General features: G+C 41.7%; 2 protein-coding genes across 9 annotated transcripts in view; one reads left to right on the plus strand and one right to left on the minus strand.

Annotated features, from left to right (window-relative positions):
* RBMS1 (RNA binding motif single stranded interacting protein 1) overlaps positions 1-16223 on the minus strand; it is a 213552-nt gene that overhangs the window by 42929 nt on the left and 154400 nt on the right. The gene's annotated exons all lie outside the window — the stretch shown is intronic.
* On the plus strand, positions 1727-2513 carry LOC136163447 (dynein light chain 1, cytoplasmic-like). The gene has a single exon (XM_065927867.1). The coding sequence runs from the start codon at positions 2247-2249 to the stop codon at positions 2511-2513; it is 267 nt and encodes an 88-aa protein (XP_065783939.1). The 5' UTR covers positions 1727-2246.

The following is a 16223-nucleotide window of genomic DNA, read 5'->3' on the forward strand; positions in this document are numbered from 1 at the left end:
CTTTAAAACATTTTCAATGTTGCAGGTTTCTATTTTATGCATTTGAACGAGCTGAAAGATACTTATCTAGAAGAAACAAAGAGTTTGGGCCAGCACTCTCCCTCAGTTAATTTCACTCTGTGTAATCATGTAACCAAATGATTACTAACTAGGCATAAAAGTAAAGATAATTTAAGGTTTAAATGACAATTACATCCAAGAGGCATAAGGTTGCATAAACACCTTCAATTCCCTGTAAGGATTTTGAGTATTTAGCAGCAACCTTAATAGGAGGTCACTAAGCTTACAACATTAAAAAAAATAAAAATAAAATAAAAAATCTGCAAACCAGAAAAAAGTTCAGTGATTTAAAGACCACCTTTTAGCAACCATTTATCTGCCTACGTTATTGACACACTTGATATTTATCAGAACTCTCTCCTTTGCACAAGTTTTAGCTGAAAATGCCTTTAGCCTGCATCCCTACCTCAGTCCTTTCCAAAAGCGGGGAGGAAAACTGGTATGATTTCAATGTAGGATAAAAGGTATTGGGAGTTACAGAGATTAAGGGACTTTGCTTGAGGTCACAGAGTTCAAGGTCTTTTGTAAACCAAATAGAAGGACATTTAGAGAAGGTCAGGGGCTGGCTTCTATCTTTCTGGTTCTGCTCTCCACATTAATAATGAGGAAGAAGACTTGGAGAGAGGAAGGCATGGGAAGCAGGGAAAGAGGAGAGGCTCCTGGTAGCACTGACTCCATCCGTGCCATCCTTTGTCTGGTTTGGGTTCTATCCGTGCCATCCTTTGTCTGGTTTGGGTTCTCTTTGACCTTTGCTACATCTGACATCACTCCTCACTTTCACACCTTGGCTTCTAGGACCCTCATTCTGGGGATCCCATCTCACCTTTCTGCGCTCTCTTTCGGTTTTTTTTTTCTTCCTCATTCGGCTCCCTCCTCTTTCTCCTTAACCAAGTTCTTTCATCACATTTAATAATTAGTCCTCCACCCTTCTCTTCCCTAGGAAATATATCCAATGCCATGCATTTAATAAATGAATCTTCTTTGATGAAGCCAATTTCTCCTTCCTGGGTTTTTATTTTAATCTGACCAAAATTTTAGTTTTCGTCTTCCTCTCTTCACTTAAAATCTTAGTATCTTACTAAAATATAAAACACTTAAATATCTAGTTAAGTGTTACCTCATGTCCTCTATTTTCTAAGTCGTATCTCCAAAGAACACTAGACAAATCTTTCCTTGTCTCCTCTTCATGTATCTTATCATTCTATAGCACCATCAGATTCCCAATCTTCCATCAAGTTTGTGGTCCCTGAAGTGAAGTTGCTCAGTTGTGTCCGACTCTTTGCGACACCATGGACTGTAGCTTACAAGACTCCTCTGTCCATGGAATTTTCCAGGCAAGAGTACTGGAGTGGGTTGCCATTTCCTTCTCCAGGGGATCTTCCTGACCCAGGGATCGAACCCGGGTCTCTCACATTGCAGGCAGACACTTTACCGTCTAAGCCACCAGAGAAGCTGGTGATGTCCCTGAGACATCATCAACTTGGCCATTCCTGAATCCAGCTAGTCATTAACTCTTTTAACATGTGTCTAATATTAATTTGCCTTAAACATTACTTTGAACATGGTTCTCTTTGGGACTTCCCTGGTGGTCCAGTGGTTAAGACTCTTGTCTTCCCAATGCAGGGAGCATGGGTTCAATCCCTGGTGGGGAACTAAGAGCCCACATGCTGCACAGTATAGCAAATTTAAAAAAAAAGGGGGGGGAGGTGAGAGTTGAACATGACTCTCTCATCTCTCCATTGCCCCCTCCTACCAATCTCTGAATTTAAAGAACCTGTTGTAACACTAGATCTTCCATGAAACCATCCCTAATCTCCTCAACCATTCAGTGTGTGATTTTATAAGAAACCAGAAAGAGAATTACATTTACTTAGTTTCTACTACAGTTCTAGCCATTTTCTGTGTATGATCTTATTTAACTTCACAATAATCTTAAGAGGTAGCTGCTATTATTATCACTTTTGCAAATGGGAAAACAAAAGCTCACAGAAATTCTGGGTCTAAGATATTGCCTAACACATCAAAACCAAAAAACAGTTACATTTAAGTTCTTACTGCAGTTTCTCTATGAAATGAGAAATGCACCAAGGCTTCGGTTGCGACCACTTCTCTAGACAAGTGTGAGCCTCGCCAGCCCCTCGCCCAGGAGACCACTGCAGCCAGCCAGCCCCCGCTCCGTGGTAACCATGTGTGACCGAAAGGCTGTGATCAAGAATGCCAATATGTCAGAGGAGATGCAACAGGACTCGGTGGAGTGTGCTACTCAGGCCTTGGAGAAATATAACATAGAGGAGGACATTGCGGCCCACATCAAGGAGTCCGACAAGAAGTACAGCCCCACCTGGCACTGCATCGTGGGGAGGAACTTCGGTAGTTATGTGACACGTGAAACCAAACACTTCATCTACTTCTACTTGGGCCAAGTGGTCATTCTCCTGTTCAAATCCGGATAAAAGCATGGACTGTGCCACACACCCAGTGATCCATCCAAAAACAAGGACTGCAGCCTAAATTCCAAATACCAGGGACTGAGGTCTTCAGCCTTGGTGTTCCTGAGGGAACACCTCCATCTTTGAACCTTTATTGTGTTTTCTACAGGGTATTCTCTGTACTAGTTTGTGGTTATAAAGCAATTAGCAAAACAGCTTACATCTGTATTTATTTTCTATTCCACACCTCTCTACCCCATGTTTTTCCCTTCAAAATCCATTCCTTTAAAGAAATAAATCTGTTGGAGAAGTGTGGGCTAATTATCGTTTGTTCAAATAATCTGTTGAAGATGGCCTATTACTTGATCTTGGGTAGTCTGGTGGGGGTGATTTCTTGAAGTTTCTGTGGGATGTAACAGACTAGCCTATTTAACACATTTGAGTTTCATTCTTGCCCATCCTGCTCCTGGAAGAATACTACTCAGAAGTGCATGTTGAGAAATGCATGGCAGGGAAACTACTGGATTAACTCTTACTCCTAACCTGATAAATACATTCCTTAAGTGCTCCTTCTGTGATAACTGCTATACAGTGTTCTGGGCCTTAGGCCTCAAGAGATGATGAATGTGTAGTAGAACTCTAAGATTTCTATGGCTATAAAATGGAAATAAGCTGGCGAGAAAGTTGGGCTAGTGAGAAATTTGTTGGGCTCTAGACATTTCCCCTCCCCTGCCTTGGCCAAAATATACTCTAAAGATTAAGGGTGGTCTTAAAGGGAAAAAGCTTTTGAGCAGCGGCCCTCCATGTGATTCTAATAAAGTCTGCAGGAATTAAAAAAAAAAAAAGACATGATTTTGAGAAACAATATTTCCTTTATATACTCAGAGTATAAAAGGTGAGGGGAAAAAAAGGGAGATCTCTTCTATTAAGGCATCAGAATAGATTTATTTTTCAAGCCAAAGCAAGTTTTTTGTTTATTTTAGACACAAGAAATAAACAGATGGTTCACGGTTGAAGGAGCGATGGGGGTGTGTGTAGGAGAAGAGAGATGTCTGACATCTATCAGTTTTACTTTCTATTTGTGGTTTTCATCATGATTTGTGGGTTGACACTGAAAGTCCATGACTTCCCAGAAAGTCAAGACAGTTTTCACTCTGTCCGTGGTACTACTGCATACCAGCCTCCCTCCAATCCAGCGGCTCAGGAGGCTGCTTCTGTGGACCACAGGTGGTGGTGGGGGCAGGGGTCTGAAGGGTTTTCCTTTCCTACAACATCTTTTCTGTGAGCTGTTCACTCAGTTATACTGCTCAGAGCACAAGAGGCTCTCACAAAAATACAGATCCCTGACCTGGAAACAGAACACTTTTAAACTGCTCAGGCCGTGGTGAAGTTAGTTTCTCAGGAGCTGATGCAGTCATACTGTGGGAATGGAGTACAGAACAAGTTCTTCTGATGACATAAGAAAGGATCTAGAATATGGCCAAAAGCCACCTGGCAAATGGCACTTCCACAAGCAGGAAAGGGGTAGCAGGGTTCAGAGTGGTCGCTATTCCTCTCTGCTAGTCTTATCCGCAGTTAAGATTTAATAATGTGAGGCAAGGGATGGAGTGGCTGGGGGAGAAGTCATTACAGATGATTAACATTTAGCCTAATTCTATCACTGATCAGCAGTGCCTGTTAAGAGTAACAGATATCAGGGGCTGGGGTGGGGGGGAATTCATAAAGCAACCAGATTTTCACCTCCCCTGTTCCTATTTGCAACTTAATTGTAAAACAAAACAGAACAACAAAAAAAATCTAGTAACAGGGACATTTGATTTATTGGAGAAAACAGGCCTCCTAACTGGGTAGAATTCACACTCTAAGAACACCAAGGAGATGCATGCCCAAGAGAGCAAGCTGCAGAATTTTATGGGGGAAAATATGAAAACAAACATTCTTTGGGTTTAATCAGCTTCAAAGTAAGAAGACTCAGACTCACAGTCGTAGCTACCCAGAATATAGTAATTCTCTGCTAAGAGTAGATGATCCACTCCAGAGGAAACTCTGACAGTAAAAGGATAGAGAGTAATTAAGGGACATGACTACGGAGTACTGAAAATTTCAAAGGGAGAGGATAAACAAGTAAAAGCTCAAATTTAAACCTATTGGCTGGAAAAACCTTTTGCTTAGCATCTACCTAAATTTCTTTCCTCTGCACCACAGCTTTTGTCATATCTCCCCATTTCCATTTCTTCTTTCATGGGCTGTAATATAAAATCTAAGTATATTTAGTTCACACTTACTAAAATAAAGCTTGATTTTTCTCTTCTGTCTCCCATCACTTAGTCACTCGTAAATTTTACCTTTTTGATAATTTACCATAATTACAAAAGAAATGCATATTTGTTGTAATTTGAAGACACGGAAAAGTACATTAAAATACTAAAATCATCTATTGTCTTGGACACAAATGTTAAACGGATTGTTGAGTATCTTTATAGACTCTGTCCAATGTGCATCTACATGCATGTGCACATGGCCTGTGAGTGTACAACACACGCACGCACGCACGCACACACACACACACTGTCTCTCTCTCCCCTTCTAGAGAATTTGGAGCTTTTGAACATTGCTGGTTACAAGCCAAGCCTCTGGAGAATGGAGTTTATTCCACCTACTACCAACAGATGGCGGTAAGGGTTGATGAGTTATTTCAATATTGGTCATCCCAGTCAAAGATTAATATAAGGCCCTATGGGGTCACTGGCAGTGCTTGTGTTAATTTATTTTATGAACATTATCAAGCCAAAAAACAAACAACAAAAAAGCAATAAGTATGTGGAAAAAAAAACTACGAAAAAGTATACACATAATGTAAACAAAAACTGATTAAGTGTGAAAAAAGGTGGGATATTCCTCATGCATATAGGATGATCGCTTGTTTGACTTAACAAGTGAAATGCCTCTGAAGGACAAAGAAACTTCCCACCCTGTGAGAGAGGTTGTGCCCAGGCAAATGACAATAACCAGCAAGAAGGAGGGAGAGGGGACTGAAAGGAGGAAAAAAACCAAACTTTGCCCATGTGCTATCAAATTAGCATCCACCCTGGAAAGCCTATGACCTAGCAAGTCAATTCAGGGGAATAACAGAAGCAACAGCTTACATTAATACAGCTTTTATTTTATGCCAGACACTGTTTTAAGGGATTTAGGTCAAATATTTTTAATCTTCCCAGCAATCTTTCGAGTAGGTGAAGTTTTATTACACTTTGTAGATGTGACACTGAGGAGAGAGTATGGGACCCACTGAAGGTCACACATTTGTGCTGTGCTTACTCGCTCAGTCGTGTCCAGCTCTTTATGACCCCGTGGACTGTAGCCCGCCAGGCTCCTCTGTCCATAGAGATTCTCCGGGCAAGAATACTGAAATGGGTTGCCACGCCTTCCTCCAGGGGATCTTCCCAACACAGGGATCGAACCCAGGTCTCCTGCATTGCAGGCGGATTCTTTACCAGCTGAGCTACCAGGGAAGCCGGTAAGTAACAAAGATGAGTGGCAGAGTTTGCTTTGGCCAACCATGTGGATAACTGCAGATGCTTTACTTGCCAACTGCAGAATATGCCAGAGGTTCAAAGCAGTTTCCAGGGTTGAGTCTGCATAGCTCCAAGCAGGTGGCATAAGGATGAGAGTGGACTCTGCAACTGCTGTCTCTGAGACAGATACTGATAACATTCAGAAAGTTGTTACCTGACCTTCTGGGTAGGCAACATTGTTCTATTTGGAAATTTGGAAAAAGAGGCCCAAGACAACAAATGTACCAGTCAGGAGGAAGCATGGCCTGCTTTAAAGCTTCAACAGAGTAACTACATGTATCTGTGTGGTGGGAATGGATTTATGAACTAAGCCAAAACTTCCTTCTGACTGAGGACTTGTGAGAGAAAAGGGAAAAAAAATTCACACACATATATGCACACACAGGTGATACTGTATATATAGTTCAATAATTTGCTTTTTTTTTTTTTTTTGCTTCTTTATCTTTTGAATGACTTTCCAGGAAAGTGGATTTCCTACAATTTGCTTTAGCTCTTCTAAAAATGGTTGAATAGCAGAAGGAAAAGAAAGTATAAATTATACGCATTCTGCTAAGAGCAAAGTTTGTTGGACAATGAGGACTAAAATAGAAAAAGCAGAAGGAGCTGTGTATCCATGTTATCCTGAATCCTCACTATTCTGAATAGTTCAACTTGTTCTCTTTTCTTTATTTACTTAGTCTAAGAAGTGGTAAGCATTTGAAGATAAGGTATAAGTGAAATTTTAAAATCAGGCAATCAATATCAGACAGGTATTTTAAGACTTTCAGCTTTTTGGTCTTGAAGATTTTTGCTGTCTGCGTAAGACATCTAAGATACAAAAATGAAAGGTATAGAGAGATATTCCATTTGTGAGTCCAGTCATTTTGGCCTGATCCCTCAGTGTTGGGTCACTGCCCCTTTCCCTTGCGCTGGACGGCTGGCTGCTTTGTGAATACTTGATTCTGCGTATGGGACAGAAGAGGAAGGCACATCTGATGCAGCTGGAATAGCAGCCAGGGTTTGAAGGTGGAAAATATTTGGCAGGAAAAGTTGCTGCAGTCCTAAAGGTCAAAGGCAAACGTAGTGCTGAAGCTGAATGGGACACATGAAAGACGAGTACAGTCCAGAAGGAGATCAGACTAAGAAATCAAGCCACATATATTTACAGCATGTCTCCAGTAGGACCTTCACCATCCAAGGCCTATGAAAAATATGTTAAGATGCCATTCCTGCCATCAAGGGGAACAGTTTTGGGCAGACGGAGTGTAAGGGATTTTTTAATATTAAAAAAATAACTAAGAATGTTGTGATCTTGTATGATGAAAGCTAAATAAAGGAGCATAAACCGGACGAAGGTCAAGTTCAGCAAAAAAAGGACTTTGGGGAAAACAAATTCAGGTAGACCATGGAAGACAATCAACAGAGGAATCTGTCTAATGCAAGCTGTGTGAGGAGTAAGAGAAGCCAAGTCTGAAAAGGTCCGACAGGGTCTTGGGTTCTAGGAAAAGGAGTCAGGGAACAGAACGTGGCTGGAGGTTTTGCAACTGTGGAATGATATGATGCAAGCAGGATTTTGGTAAGATTAATAAAAATCTTACAGCTAGACTTAGCAGAGAGAAACGTTACATTTTTGTTTTAGTATTCTTCTTCTTCTTTTTTTTTTTTTTTTGTCTCTTTGTACTCAGGCAATAACATTCAAGTTCAAGAAGTTATCATGGAGGGCTCAGGAGAGCCAAGAGATGAATGGCGAGGTTCTAAAGGACAGGAAAGCTTTAAGACTGAGGACTTCTTTTAACTAGCCTTAAATGCTTTAACTTAACATCTGAGAAAAATAGCCTACTGTATCTGTGTTATAGAAAGCCAGTGGTTTGCCTCTCTGAACAAAGAGGAGATGGAGAAAAGGAATCACCATGGTCTTTTCTGAACGATCCTGGAAAGGACAGTAAATTCTGGCTCCAGTTCCAGACCTGGAGCCTGCAGGTTAACATAGAAGAAGCAAACACCATCCTCGAGTGGTTCAGCCCTTAGCTAGATGGGCTGCTTTATAACATATGAGCTGATGGGGAATAAACTACAGAAGTTTGGGGACAAAGCATCACATTTTTCAAGAGAAAATGTATCTACATATCTAGTTTTTCGTTAACACTGAAATTTTACGATGAACACATCCTTTCAGAATACAAATAAAATTAGTAATTTACACCCAGATTTGAGATGAATATAACTTATGACTAAATGTAGAACCACTCCTGCTACTCTGCCTTCTCAACATTAATGCTGGCACAGCTAAACTATTATAAATGCTTCACAAAAGCAACAATTGATGCTGTTTATTGTATGTATGGCTCAAACTAAATAATTCATATAGAATGAATATTAAAAACCACCTCATTAGAAATGGCTAAGATGCACTTTTTGCCATAGTCTGTGAAAAACTTATACCTCTCTTCTAAATAACAAGCATGCTATAAAGCATTTGATTTATTACACAGATTTGCTATCAGAGCTTAGTATCCAGTCTATTATGGTCTGCAATCAAGGTAAAGGAGCTTTACGCGATTTTATGTATTTTTAAGCACACCCAGCACACGAAGGGTCACTGGCCCTATTTTATGACAATATTTTAGCCACAAGTCAAGGTACCGCAGCACTTAAGGATGCAGTCACAGATGTCAGGCCCAAATTAGTGCGCCCAAGTACTAATATGTCAGAGGAAAATAATACTTGCTGCAAATGGAACTCAGAACTTTGCAAGTAAAATGTAGATAGTTTATCATAAAAATGAGTCCCCCAAAGTCTCAACACACTGATTAATGTCTAACATTTAAAACAAAGGCAATTTAATTACATAAAATCGTGTTTTATTTCTGAGTTGAATTTATAAACTGACAATGATGGAGCATTTCAGAAATTTTCTTCTTCTCCCACCAAAACCTGTGATGTATTTGCTTTGCTCTGACAACCTCCCCTTCATGTTGATATAGCACTTCACCTTAAGAGAAGGAAGACAATGTTACATTGGGAAGCAGATGGGACTGCCGAGAGAGAGACCTGTCTTCAAGTGCGCCTTCGGCCGATACCCACCTCTGTGACTTGGGCGTGCACGTCTGGCCTCAGCATGCCCATCTGTACCATTTCTGCCACCAAGGATGTGCTAACATCTCCTCCACGGCATTGTTATTAGGGGGTCAGCACAGGGCTGGCCCATGGGAGATGCTTGGTAACAAATGTTAACCTTTTCTTCCACTCCTCCTGGAATTATTTGGAATAAGGGCACTTCAATTCTTTTCACTGGAAATCACTAAACTCCCTTCCTCACCTTCATAATGATGTGGTCCTTAAGACACAGAATGTTGAGAAATGTAGACTCACCATTTTTTATGGTGATTTTTCAATTCAGATCTTTGCATAATGAAACCCTATCAATATATATTGCTTGAATGAATAAAACATAAACATGCAATATACATTTTTTCCCTTAAAGTGTTTGGTATGGGGAATTGAGGGAGACTGGCAGCCAGAGCAGGGAAATATTGCATTCTGCCTTGAACATGGCCTTGTATCTTATCCCAATTTAGCTTATAAAAACAAATGAGGGAAGCAAGGTAATTTAGGAGCTTAACATGGAATTAAAAATTGCTACTAAAAGGAAATCTACAAAGGGTTGGTGGAGGGGGAACACAAAAAAATGAGAAGAGTTTTGGTTCCTAGATTATTTTGCAAAATCAAAACTAGAAAGCTTTTACACACAACACACACACAGTACCAGAAATCTGTAAAACAGAATGCATTAAACTTCAACACTCAAACCATAAATGACTGTTTCATTCAAAACAAGAAGAGCGTGACAGAGAGCAAAAGTAAACATGCTCTCTAAAGTAAAACAGAGAGTTATCTGAAACTATTAAAACAGAATGTGCAAATTACCTAGAAATTTCTCTTGATTCTGACACAAGCTAAAAAAGGACAGGGTCAAATTGGACGTTTCCTAGACTGAACCCTAATGTTGGCTTTGATCCAGCACACGGCCCCAGCGTATTGATTTCCAAATGCTGTGAGGCCATCTTTTTTTAAAGTAATAAATCCTGACTGCCCCACAACCTTGAAAAGCCCATTTGAAGAACAGACCGAGAAGGAAAATGCTATCTATTTTACTCACTTCAGTTCTAAGAGATCTGGGGATATAATATAAATGTTATCATTAGTTTAAAAAAAAAAAGATACACTTGAGTTGGAGAGGCAAGGGAATAGTCTGCCAGCACAGTTGATGTTTCTAAACTTAGACATTTCGTTCAAGGGTCACTCGTGACAGTGGTCACGTCTCTTAAGAGCATAGCTGATCGAAAAGGATAAACAGGGCTCGCACGTGGGTTTCCCACTGGTTTGTTTCTGAAAAAGACAGTCCTTGGACACTGCAGATAAATATAAGCAATCATTCCAAAGACAGAACAGTACGGATCTAAAACTTAACATCAGAGAGGAATTACCTTTATGCAAAAGAATGGATGACACCACATTATGGCAGAAAGTGAAGAAGAACTAAAGAGCCTCTTGATGAAAGTGAAAGAGGAGAGTGAAAAGGTTGGCTTAAAGCTCAACATTCAGAAAACTAAGATCATGGCATCTGGTCCCATCATTTCATGACAAATACATGGGGAAACAGTGTAAACAGTGGCTGACTTTATTTTGGGGGACTCCAAAATCACTGCAGATGGTGACTGCAGCCATGAAATTAAAAGATGCTTACTCCTTGGAAGGAAAGTTATGACCAACCTAGATAGCATATTAAAAAGCAGAGACATTACTGTGTCAACAAAGGTCTGTCTAGACAAGGCTATGGTTTTTCCAGTGGTCATGTATGGATGTGAGAGTTGGACTGTGAAGAAAGCTGAGCGCTGAAGAATTGATGCTTTTGAACTGTGGTGTTGGAGAAGACTCTTGAGAGTCCCTTGGACTGCAAGGAGATCCAACCAGTCCATCCGAAAGGAGATCAGTCCTGGGTGTTCACTGGAAGGACTGATGCTGAAGCTGAAACTCCAATATTTTGGCCACCTGATGCGAAGGGCTGACTCATTTGAAAAGACCCTGATGCTGGGAAAAATTGAGGGCAGGAGGAGAAGGGGACGACAGAGGATGAGATGGTTGGATGGCATCACCGACTCAATGGACATGGGTTTGGGTAGACTCCGGATTGGTGATGGACAGGGAACCCTGGCGTGCTGCAGTCCATGGGGTTGCAAAGAGTGGGACACCACTGAGTGACTGAACTGAACTGAAAAGAATGGAACCAAAGAGAGCCAGCCAAATGCTGTAAGTTACTTTAGTATCAGTTTCACAAAATTACCATGTTTCAAATGAAGGTAATATGCCTCACTCCCAGTTAAATGCAGTTAAATTTACTGCATTTTCCAGAAGTAAGGGGGCTGTGAATGAAGTGGTAGTGGTTTAGCTGCTAAATTATACCCAACGTTTGGGACCCTGTGGACTGCAGCTCGCCAGGCTCCTCTGTCCATGGGATTTCCCAGGCTGGGGCTAAAAGTGCTTCTTGTTTACAGGACGCCATCAGCAAAGATTTTCCAATCTTGGTTGTTTTGAGAAAACCTGCATAATAGGAGAGGTGCTAATGGAAAGGAAGAATATCATTCTGATTCTTTAAAACAACAGAAAACTAGATTCTAGAAGCAAAAGGCAGGTAAGGCTAACGCTAATCTGAAGCGAAATTCCGGAATGGACTGGTGAACCAGAAGGTTAGCAAGACTGAAGAGAACAGGCACCAGTAAAGTCCTTCAGAGCAACTCAGGAATATTAAAGTTTGCTCTTTCTACTCTGGGGGTGGGTGAGGATGGTCAGGGTTGCTTGGAAATGCTACAATGTATGTTTTGATTTGAGCTAAATAAAAATCATTATTTGCTCAGGGATTAGACTAGTATATTTGGGAAGAGAAATGCGGTTTGGGTGAGTGGGTAACTAGCTAAACAAGTGACTGAGCTAGTCTGATGGTCAGGGTCACAGTCAGCACGGAGGAAGAATCTAGTGATGAGCCACAAGGCTCTCTTCTTGGCCAGCACGTACACAACATTTAAAAATGCTATAAACCAGGTCACTGATAGTGTATTTATTAAACATATAAACATCCCAAAGCTGGGGGTGGTGGTGAAAGTTAAAGACGTCAGAATTATTTCAACAGGCTAGAATGAATTTTTGGCCACAGCCGACACTGTAATATTTAATAGGGACAAGTAAGTCTTAACGTAAGTTCCAAGGTGGGGGTGGGGTGGGGTGGTGGAGGTCAACTGTATAAATTTAGGGAATGCCTTGGCTTACTCATATGAAAATACCTGGATTTTTTTTATTAGGAACAAATTCAAGTTCTCTGAATGAGACAGATTTAGGTTGTACTGAGGAAAATATATGATCCTGACTGTAAAAAGATATGCTTTTGGGCCTCTTTGCTCAACATTCCCTGACACCCACCACTATGGGTGGAGTTGTGTCCCACCCCATCTCCCCCCCCCACCCCCAAAAAGTACATCCAAGTGCTAAGCTCCAGTACCTGGGCACGTGATTTGGAAACAGAGTCTCTGTAGATATAATCAAATTAAGATAAGGTCATTAGGGTAGGCCTGCATCCAATGTGACAGGTGTCCTTGTAAGAGGGCAATCTGGACTCAGATAGAGACACAGGGAGAATGCCATGTGATGATGAGACAGCTTGGGCGTGAAGCGGCAGATACAGCTGGAAGCCAGAACACTCAGAACTGCCAGCAAGTCACCATGGGCTCAAGAGGCAGGGAAGGACCCCCCAAAACTTTCGAAGAGAACATGGTTCTGTTGACACCTAATTTTGGATTTCTAGCTCTCAGAGCTGGGAAATAATGATTTTAAGCTACCCAGGTTATGGTCCCTGTAACAACAGCCTTAGAAATCTCAAACAGCTTCCGATTTCCTGTGGATCCTATATAAGCCCGGCACCTGCCCTGCTCCATCTTAATCTCCTGACATTTAAGATGTCACTTCACCTGGGAGATTCAGGGTCTTTCTGCAGTCTTGGTGTAAAGCTGGTCTCCAGCAGCAGCAAGGCTTCTCTGACATTCCCTGACCAAGCTAAGAGAAGCCTCTGCAACCACCTGTGGTAGTGCATCCCCACCACCTCCTGGGGCAGCCCTGCATCGCCTCCACGTCTGCATCCCCATCAGATGTGTGCCCTTGGATCACCTCCTCTTTGTATAACAGGCCCCAGCAGAGTGCCTGACAGTGATCAACAGTCACAACTCAGGAGAAAAGAGTAAAGGAATAAAGGAATAACGACAGCCTGCTTTCACAGAGAGCTTTCTACATGAAACGTGTGTGTTCTAAACACCTCCTTTAACTTAGTCTGAGCTCTTCTGGGGGAGAGTGGGCCTGGTAGACAAAGGTCTTGAAGTCATATCCTACAAGGAGGAAATGGCTGACAGCCTTGCAGATGCTCACCTGGAAAAGAAAAAACTATAAACAAGTCCTGTCTAAAAACTATCTTAGAGAGTTTGCCACCACGAGCAGTGCTCAAGTAGGGCTGGGTGGCCACCTGGGTCGGAGATGCAGCTACAGAGGTGGATTTCACAAAAACCAGTCCAGGGAGAGATGATCGCCAAGTGGTAAACAGAAAAACAAGTGCAGGGAATTTTTCAAAGAGTTAAATTTAATCTAAAATTATGGGCTTCTCACACTTCTGGCATTAAACAAGTGTGATTCCGTGTGACCCCATGGACTGCAGCTCGCCAGCTTCCCCTGTCCATGAAATTTTCCAGGCAAGAATTCTGGAGTGGGTTGCCATTCCCTTTTCCAGGGGATCTTCCTGACCCAGGGATCAAACTTGTGTCTCTTGGATCTCTTGCATTGGCAGGTAGGTTCCTTACCAGCTGAGCCACCAGGGAAGCCCTATTAAATAAGCAGTGGTATTAAAATAAATAACTAAATAAAATACTTCGGGTAATTTTATGAAATAGTGACAAAAGATGGTCGTTGTTTTAGCTTGTGTCTTCCTGACAAAATAAAAATTTAACAAATATTAACAAATATTTATAACCAGTGTCTCCAGCATTGCAGGCAGATTTTTTATCATCTGAGCCACCAGGAGAAGCTTGTTTAGTGTATTGGTTCTTAAATCCCCAAATCTGGGGAGCCACTAAAATATGGTGGGTTGGTGAGTGGGAAGCTGGCATTCCTGCTTTGAAAAGGAGACTGGCTTGGGTGATCAATCAGATTAACATTGGTAAGGATAATGGTTACATGCACAGAATCATTCAGGTCAAGAATAAAGGCAAAAATATCTTTCAAAAAACAATACCACACACTGTTCCATTTATTTTAATTTCAAATTATAAACTGGGACAGAAACAGCTCAATAAAATCCTATAAAACTGCACATGAATAGACCACGCTCCCCCAAAAAAATACACATAAGAAAAAAGAACAGGGAGAAGGCTCTGATTAGCTCTCTTCTCTCTGGTTTTCTCTTCTGGATTTGGCTGATGTGGGCGTGGTGATGACCACTGCTTACAGCGAAAGTGTAAGTCTCCTTACACTTTCAGAGACTCTCCTGCTGAGAACACAGCCTTCAGCTCCCCTGACTTCCTGCTTCATTTGGGGCTTACCTCAACCAGCCATGGGCTTCCCTTGTAGCTTAGTGGGTAAAGAATCTGCCTGCAGTGCAGGAGACCCGGGTTCGATCCCTGGGTTGGGAAGATCCCCTGGAGAAGGAAATGGCAACCCACTCCAGTATCCTTGCCTGGGAAATCTCATGGACAGAGGAGCCTGGTGGGCTGCAGTCCATGGGGTCACAAAGATCCGGGCACGATTGAGCGACTAACACTTCATTCTTTCAATCAGCCTTGTATGCTTAAATGGTCAAGGTAAAATGGGCCCTGAAAACACAAACGCAGCGTTCTACAGATCATTACAAAGGCCTCATACAACCTGCAAGGGATCCTCAAAAGGAAGCTGAAATCCCAGTGATACTAGAGAATCACTGAAGACATGGTGTTAAAGGAAGTCACCAGAAAGTTTATCATATAACACAGTTTTACATATATAAGCACATACATTATGTGTGTGCACACATCCACAAGAGTTCTTTCTAGGTAAGTGTGAAGCTTTTTATATTTTAAAGAGTAAGTGTAACATCTCTGGCATTAATGTGAGATGCAAATATAAGGCCACCCAGATAGAGGTGAACTCACTCTTCCCAGACCCCATCCCAGGCACCCCTGGGCGGTGATGGGGTAGGAAGGCCAGGTGGGCTTTTTTGAGCTTGAGCAGAGATTGGAACTAGAGAATATGTGAGACCACAGGAGAGGTTAGGGATATGACATGATCATCTTGCCTGTGCTTATTTGACAAATACACATTGCATATAATCTATATTATGATCCTGATGATACAAACTCCCACTCACTCACAAGGAACATGGTAGTTGTTTTAAAACATAGATAAAGACAAAGCCCTAAGTAAATATTAAGTACCCTTTCCCACTATTTAACTGTTCAAAGCTCAGCTTATCAAAATATTTGTTTTTCTTTCACCTGGGTTGGCCCCCACCAGGCCAGCGCCAGTTCCAAACTGTATCCAGAGAAAAGTGATAATTGCCCCCTTAACACCCATGCCTACCCTAGGCTCACTAATTGCTCCAAGCTCCCACTTGGGGATCAGAAAGAAAGCAGGGGACGGCTTGAAGCAGCAGCTCTCTTTCTAGAACTGACTCCAGACCCTTCCCAAACCACACACCTCATCTACAAAGGTGATGAGATGCAGAGCATGTGAAGTCAGGAATGGCTAGTGTACAGGAACAAGTACTTTTAGGTCCAGGAAACAAAAAAATCTTCCTTCTAGTGCCTAGACATAAAACACAAAAGATAATCAGAATAATCAGAGAGAAGATGCAATGGAAATTCAGGAGATAATGACAAGCCAGGGTCTTTAAAACTGACAAATGAAACCATGCAACTCAAGCATGACTCCTGAATGGTGAGCCTTAAAGAACAGAGAGACAGAAAGTGTGGTCAGCTGTATGGCATAGGGACAGCTCAGGGCTCTGTGATGACCTAGAAGGGTGGGATAGAGGCTCAAGAGGGAGGGGGTGAATGCATACTTAGAGCTGATTCACGCCGTTATACAGCAGAAACCAACACAACATTGTAAGGCA

This window comes from Muntiacus reevesi, chromosome 3, assembly GCF_963930625.1.
Source record: "Muntiacus reevesi chromosome 3, mMunRee1.1, whole genome shotgun sequence".
Taxonomy (NCBI): domain Eukaryota; kingdom Metazoa; phylum Chordata; class Mammalia; order Artiodactyla; family Cervidae; genus Muntiacus; species Muntiacus reevesi.

Excerpts from the sequence above, each read along its gene's own strand:
- LOC136163447 (XM_065927867.1), top strand. The coding sequence starts at position 2,247 with ATGTGTGACCGAAAGGCTGTGATCAAGAATGCCAATATGTCAGAGGAG.